General features: G+C 34.7%; 2 protein-coding genes across 2 annotated transcripts; both read right to left on the bottom strand.

Annotated features, from left to right (window-relative positions):
- Positions 1–1,115: 1,115 nt before the first annotated feature.
- On the bottom strand, positions 1,116–1,612 carry LOC140978923 (uncharacterized). The gene is made up of 2 exons (XM_073444158.1): positions 1,262–1,612; positions 1,116–1,199 (listed from the first exon to the last, which is right to left on the bottom strand). The coding sequence occupies exons 1-2, from the start codon at positions 1,610–1,612 to the stop codon at positions 1,116–1,118; spliced, it is 435 nt and encodes a 144-aa protein (XP_073300259.1).
- Positions 1,613–3,517: 1,905 nt separating this feature from the next.
- LOC140979565 (cyclin-D1-1-like) lies at positions 3,518–6,713 on the bottom strand. Its single transcript, XM_073445015.1, has 6 exons — positions 6,335–6,713; positions 5,971–6,057; positions 4,951–5,049; positions 4,650–4,851; positions 4,275–4,405; positions 3,518–4,176 (listed from the first exon to the last, which is right to left on the bottom strand). The coding sequence occupies exons 1-6, from the start codon at positions 6,572–6,574 to the stop codon at positions 3,976–3,978; spliced, it is 960 nt and encodes a 319-aa protein (XP_073301116.1). The 5' UTR covers positions 6,575–6,713; the 3' UTR covers positions 3,518–3,975.
- Positions 6,714–7,010: the final 297 nt, after the last annotated feature.

Below are 7,010 nucleotides of genomic sequence, written 5' to 3'. Positions count from 1 at the left end.
TTGTTAAAAAGAGTTTTATATCTAATGAAAATCTTGTTTCTATATTTTCTATGACTCTTTTATGGAATGATTTTTAGGTCAAGCATGAGATATATATATGTGGAGTACTTCATGGGTAGTGTGGAAGGGAAAGAGTTGGACTAGGGAGCTTTTCATAGAGAAGAAATTATAAGAGTCCAACATGTATTTGCTCTGCAGTTTTTATGTGATCTAGCGGTCACTTTATTGTGCAGCTGCTGAAGTTTTGTGTGATCGTGTGATCACTTTGCTATAGAGAGGATCAGCTGGAGGTTTTCGGAGTGCACGTATAGGTCGGCAGAAGAGTTCTTTCATAGAAGAAAAAGACGAGAACCGAGCCTATCTTGATGAGACGTTTTTGTGTTATCGGGTGATCACTTTGCAGCGCAGAAAGCTGCTGGAGTTTTTCTGAACATACATTGAGTTCAGAATTGAAGATTATCATGTGAAGAATTTGTGTGATTGATTCACATACTTTCCGTGTTGCTGATTGATGTTGCCAACACTCGAAGAACAACACTGAAGCAGAGTGCTTATCGAAGAGTGGTTTCGTTTTGTTTTAAGCAATACGTGTTTGATTCATCCATCTAGTATTTACTTTGAGTTTTTGATACATTTTAATTCCTTGGAGGTTAAAGGAATTTAGCTTTGTTATATTCACTAGTATTGTTTTTATGTAAACGATTTACATATTTTTCTAGTGAATTTTTGTCATAAGGCGTTGCACAAGTATTTGTACTTGTGCATAATTTAAATTCGGTGTTTATTTATTAAAAGTTTACATGTGTGTTAAAAATAAATTTCCGTTGCATGTTGTGCGTCTGTGTTGACAACACCTGAGCACAACACTATAACTGATACACACATATTAATATATTTCTTGTACGTCATATGCAACTGTTCCTTTTAGGTACCTATATCCTTGGTTTGAAGAAACCTCAAAAGGACCACAAAGATCAGAGTGCACTAGCTCCAGCGGCTTTCTGGCTCTCCAAGACTGCCCTGAAGGAAATTCCTTACTACACTTCTTTCCAATAACACAAGTCTTACATATATTTTCTGGAGGTGTGATGAGAGGTAGTCCATACACAATTTGTTTAAGACTGAGAGCGTTCAAACTGTCGAAGTTCACGTGCCCAAATCTCCAGTGCCATTACCATGATAGATCTTGAACCGATGTGCTAAAACAAGAAATATCATATTTAAGAGTCAAAGAAAAAAGTCGATTTGGAGTCATTTTTACCTTTGCTATCAAACCATATTTTTTGTCTCGTATAGTGCAGTTCCCTTCATTGATATCGATGGCATAGCCTCGTTCGGACAACTGTCCTATAATGAGAAGATTCTGGTGAAGACCAGGAACATAATATACATATGTGATTAATGTATTTGATCCATCCTTTGCAATTATGTTGATTTCTCCTTTCCCTGAAACAGGAATCCTCGTGTTGTTCTCAAATTTTACTTCTGACCGAATCGTTTCATCAAGTTTTGTGAATAGCTCTTGTCGTCCACACATATGATTGTTGCATCCTGTGTCTAAAAACCAAATATTCTTCTGATCTTCCAATGCAATATCACATGTGAATAGCATGGTTTTTTCTTATTCATCACAATAATTCACTTCTTTTGTGGTATTATCTCTCTGCACTTGTCCATTAATTTTTTCAGTGCATTGAGATTTGTAGTGACCATATTTTTGACACTTGAAGCATTTAATATGAGATTTGTCCTTCTCTATACCATTGTTTCTCTCTGTTCCTTTGACAAATTTATTGTTGTTCCTTTTATTGACTTGTCTATGGGAACTTTGTTTTCCTTTGAAGTATTTTGCAATATCGATCGTCAACTGAGCGATTCGTAGATCAAAAAAAGCGAGAAAATGTGGGCATCATTGGCTTTATGAAATGAAATGAAAGTAAAGGTTAGATGCCTTGCATTCAGCATAAAAACTAAGCTTCATGTCTCATAAGTTTTATAATCATTCCACCTTTTGAATCCTTTCCAGTACTCCAGTTCAATGTCCACTACACACCAATCTGCTCTTTCACAAAAACCCACTAATTTTTCTATTTTTTTAAAAAATTTAAAACTCTCTCTTCAATAACTATATATATGAAAATAAATCTAAAATTTATATAACATATAGTAGCTCTTATTAAATTTATTCGATTATACGGTAATCAACCAGTGAGAAGCATATAATTAATGAAATCAAAAGTTTAATTTAGTGAAATTTTATATTTTTAAAATTTTATGTTCAATTAAAATTCATAAGAAAGAAACTCAATGCTCCATGTTACCATGTATGTACCCCTCCAAATTAGATAGCCTTACGTTTCATGCTTTGATAGGGAGAGAAAAAAAGTAATTTTGGCTTTAGGGATTATAGCTTTGGATTCTATTTAAAGAGATCTTTTTTATATATATATACTTTGAGGTATCAAAAATAAATGGAACGTGTTCAATACCACTTTTTATCAAAATGCCAATTCAAAATAATATATAAATTTTATTAAGTATTTTATCATTCGATTAATGATATTTTAAGCCGTAATTTATAGTCTATATATCATCAAGATCTCAGGTTTGGGACGAGAACTCAAGTTCGAGATACAATTATTAAAAAAAAATATTCCCCCAACTCACAAGCTAGTCAAATGGACTGACGAGGACGGGGATATGTCTTTTTTTTTCTTTTTTTTTGGTTTCGAGTTGAGGGAAATATTTGTTATAATTTAGTCTGGAACCCAAAACAATTTTCAAACTTAAAACATTTATAGCAATCTGCTCAGAATGTGTTACTAGTGATATATAAAAAAAATGAAAACAATATCTTTGCAAATTAAATTATCTTGGTCTTGAGAGGTGTCGTTTTAGATGCTAAATAAGTCCAATTAAAATTTTGTCGTGGCCAAATGTAGATCCGAAAATAAATAAAAATAAGTAGACTAGGGAGTAAAAATAAGTACAATATACACCCTCCTCTATATAGATACCAAGGCCGTATATATGAATTAATGTGTGTTTTCCGACTTACCACGCCAATGTGCCGCTATCCTATGCCTGGAAAGATCTTTCATATAGATCCATCCTTTGGATAAAAATGATATGTTGTCACCAGGTAGCACATTTGATGTGTTATCCATCGTTTATTGGTGTGATTGTTGTGTATTTTACGCTCGCAAATGCATGGTGTCAAGTTTTTATACGTGATTACTGATTAGAGTGGCGTTCTCATGAGGAGTGTATACTCAATAATATATCAAGAACTTTAATTAAAATAATCTCGACTTTGTTTAAAAATTCAATAATGATTTTGATCAATTAACTAAAAACAAATAAAAATTAAGCACACGTAAATAACAAGGATTCGATGATGATTTTGATGTCAATTCGACTCCTGAATGTGGAGAAAGTATATGAGCAAAGCTAAATATTTTACTATTCAATTTCCAATCATCATCAACAAAGTGCCACTCAAGAAAATGTAGCCCTCACCAGTACATGTCTCTTTCTCTCATGTAGATTCTTGAAATATCGGAAACAAAGCGTATTTCTAGAAATGCAAAACACATCAGGTTTTGGTACCACCAATTGAGTCTCTTCCCTCAATTGAATAGTACTCATTATACCTTTGAATTCAATCACTCACCCACTTCATTCACACTCCATATATAATTCCACTACACATCAAAAAATCCAAAATAATCTTATGCAGCAAATCCCCCTTCCCTAGGGAAGCAGCATAGCCAAGCCATTCATGTATGGCAATTGCCCACCAATAAAGGGCCGCAATAAAAATATCCCAAATTTTCCAAACTCTTGTGCATAGGTTTATATGTCTGCTATATATTATCTACAATGTCAATGTAATAAAACTACCCTCTTTCAAAAAGTATCGAGGGTTTTTGACATACTTCGACGCACCATTTTGTTACTTATTGGTTCTGTTAACTAGGTCTCCCCTTCGTTCTCATCCTTCCACGAGTTTTTGCTCAATTTTCTCCTCTTGCGAGATAATGAAAACGATGATGAGTTGCAGGAGGTGGTACTCGAGCAAGTCGTGACCCGGAAACGTGGTAACACCTTCGGTTTCTTCTTCGGCTTATTGGACACTATTCTTCGCATCGATTGGTAGCAACTCGTGATGTTTTCCTGCAAAATAATGTTTTATTTTCCCCTAAAGGTTTCCAGTTTACAAAATCCTGAGCAAATACATGCAACACAAAAACCCCTTCATTTAAGTGGCTTACTTTGTCAAGTCCATCATACCATGACTTGGCTCGCTGCGCAGTGATTAAAGAGAAATCGGGCAGATCATTTGCCACACAAAGAATCGCTGCAGCAGCAATACATGATGGCCTATACTCAAGGAAGCTGGCCTCTGGTAATTCATCAAAAAATGAATATTTCAAGTCAAAATCAGCTTTAGTTGTTGTCTGTAGACTGTTTATAGTAACAAAAAATTTGATGCAGTGTGGTTTACAATATTTTCCAAATATTATATGTAACATTTTTATAGTCCTGATATTTGAGGTTGCTGTCTGTATTTGCAGTCAGAGATGCATGTGCTTGTAATGTAAAAGAAGATATAAAAATACTTTTGCTTTATTTTTGTAATCGAGTACCTTGAATATAACACAGAATAATTTCTTTGGCCCTCGATACTAGGAACCCAATGTATGTTCCAGCTGGGTCAATTTTGAGTGCAAAAAAGCTGAGATAGCAAAATGGAGAAATGGCTCGAAGTCTCCAATCCAAGACCCTCAGCACGAGAAGCTCCATTCTTTGGACATTTCTTGATTCAAAAATAAACTTCGCTCCTTCAACCTATTAATCATAATATTTTCACACATAAATTAAATTTTGAGTCGTCCCATTGTTAAATGATAATATTATTGAGAAACAAGCAATTAAATAAAATTTTACCTGAAGATCCAAAAGAGAAGGAACCAGAGGCTCCTCCATCTTAGCTGCTAATGACAAACAAGCCATGGACAATAATTGCAGTGGCCATCCATTCAATATCTGCAATTATTTAATTAATATACGTGCTAAATATTTAAAAAAGACAATTACGACAATAAAACAAAACAGATTAGATATTATAACTTCACAATAATGCCCACTCAATGAGGCGTCGTCCGAGGTTGCCAAATCGTTAAAAAGAGACTATCAGGCCTTTTGACTTATTCTATCTTCCATCGGAGTATTTCTACTTTGACAGAAATTATACGGACAACTTCTCATTTATGACTTTAATCATGAGAACAACTTAAAACCCATCAAAATTACTTTATTTCACAAGTATATATCATGTTTCACTTTGGATTCTCAACTGTGCACAATACCGTAAAACCATTGGATCATTGTGCATGATACCAGATCCTCACCAACAGATGTGTGTATACATATCTATGAAACTATTAGATTGAATAAGTTGAAATAATTTAATTATTAATAGTATGATCATAAAACAAGAAAAGGTGAAAAGGATACGAGTCTCTATCTAATTTTCTATTAATTAACAGAAACTCCATTTATTATATGTATTCCATAAATAAGTGTGATACTTAAATGTTCATTGCATATTTAATTAAATACAAACTGAGTTCATATATACACAAACTGAAAATTAATTTACAATTGTTGAATATGATAAAGTTTCTTACCAATTAGTACGTACGCTATAATTTGGTGGGATGCACTTGTAAATTATTAAAGAAATTAATATGTATACATTTTCTCACTTCACTACATGAAACCTAAATAAAACTTTAAAATTCCATGGTATCGAATAGTGCAGTTACATCCTTGTGATGATAAAGTACAGGAAGTTTGCATTCTGTATTTAATTTATTTGACATTAATTTCTCTAATCGAGCGAAATATTTCGAGAGAAATCAATGCAAAAAACTCGATTAAATGTTAAGACGTGGAGAATCTTACCGGCAACTTATGGGAGCGAAGAAAACGATCGAAGTAGTTGACGGAGAGATACGCCGTTAATGGCTGAAATCCATAATATCGCTGCACCTGCTTGCACAAGTAAGATATTAATCAGTCAACTCTATCTCAACCATAAACGGCGCACAAGTCTATTATACGCTTCTGATAACTTGTTTCATCGCGATACTCTGCCGGGGGCATCGACCGTATGTATCTCACCCAGTGGCACATGCTAGCAATAGCATCCCAGCCATGCTAAAGTGGGCCTCCCGGATATGATAGTGATCGAGTGTGAAAGTGACACCCAAGGAATGAGCAGGATACCGGAACACGATGGATTCGGAATCGGAAAATAGAAATATACCTTTAGGATCCACGCAACGGATTCCGCTCTAACAGAGGCATCGACTGATTGATGGACGTTGATTTCAGTGAGACCTCTCTCGTTTTCTAACATCCCGGCGATAGATTCCTCGGTTTCCGGCAGCCTGGATTTGAGTTCCGATGAGGATCCCGGCGATTCATCTCCATATTCGGAGAAAATAATGTCGGAATCCTCGCCGCAGAGAAGATCAGAGAAGCACTCGGAGCACGAAGGTGACATTGCGAATGAGAGCACGTCGATCGCTTGTCATTCTCTTCTGCTCATCTCAAATGTAGATTTGAAGGCTGCCGAGAACTCGCCGGAATACACCGGCAATGGACTTGAAATGGAGGGATTCTGGGAGCGAAGATGACTGTGGTTTGTCTGCACTGTGTTCGTTTAGATTCTCCATTCTACTAGCTCTGGATTTATAAATAGTTAGGACTCGCTATTCTATGATTTTTTTAATTAAAAATATATTCTTTTTGAAAATATTTTTAATATATTCTTTTTGAAAATATTTATTAAATATTTTCTCTATACTAAACAATATTATAAAGATTTTATTATATAAGCAATAATCCTAGCCATAGAAACCACACAAGAATATGGACTTAGGGCAACGACCATTTACAAGACTTATTGGATGCTCAAACATAGAGAGTAACTCGGTGAA

This window comes from Primulina huaijiensis, chromosome 6 (genome assembly GCF_012295235.1).
Source record: "Primulina huaijiensis isolate GDHJ02 chromosome 6, ASM1229523v2, whole genome shotgun sequence".
Lineage (NCBI taxonomy): Eukaryota > Viridiplantae > Streptophyta > Magnoliopsida > Lamiales > Gesneriaceae > Primulina > Primulina huaijiensis.
This window is presented reverse-complemented; position numbering and strand designations above follow the sequence as displayed.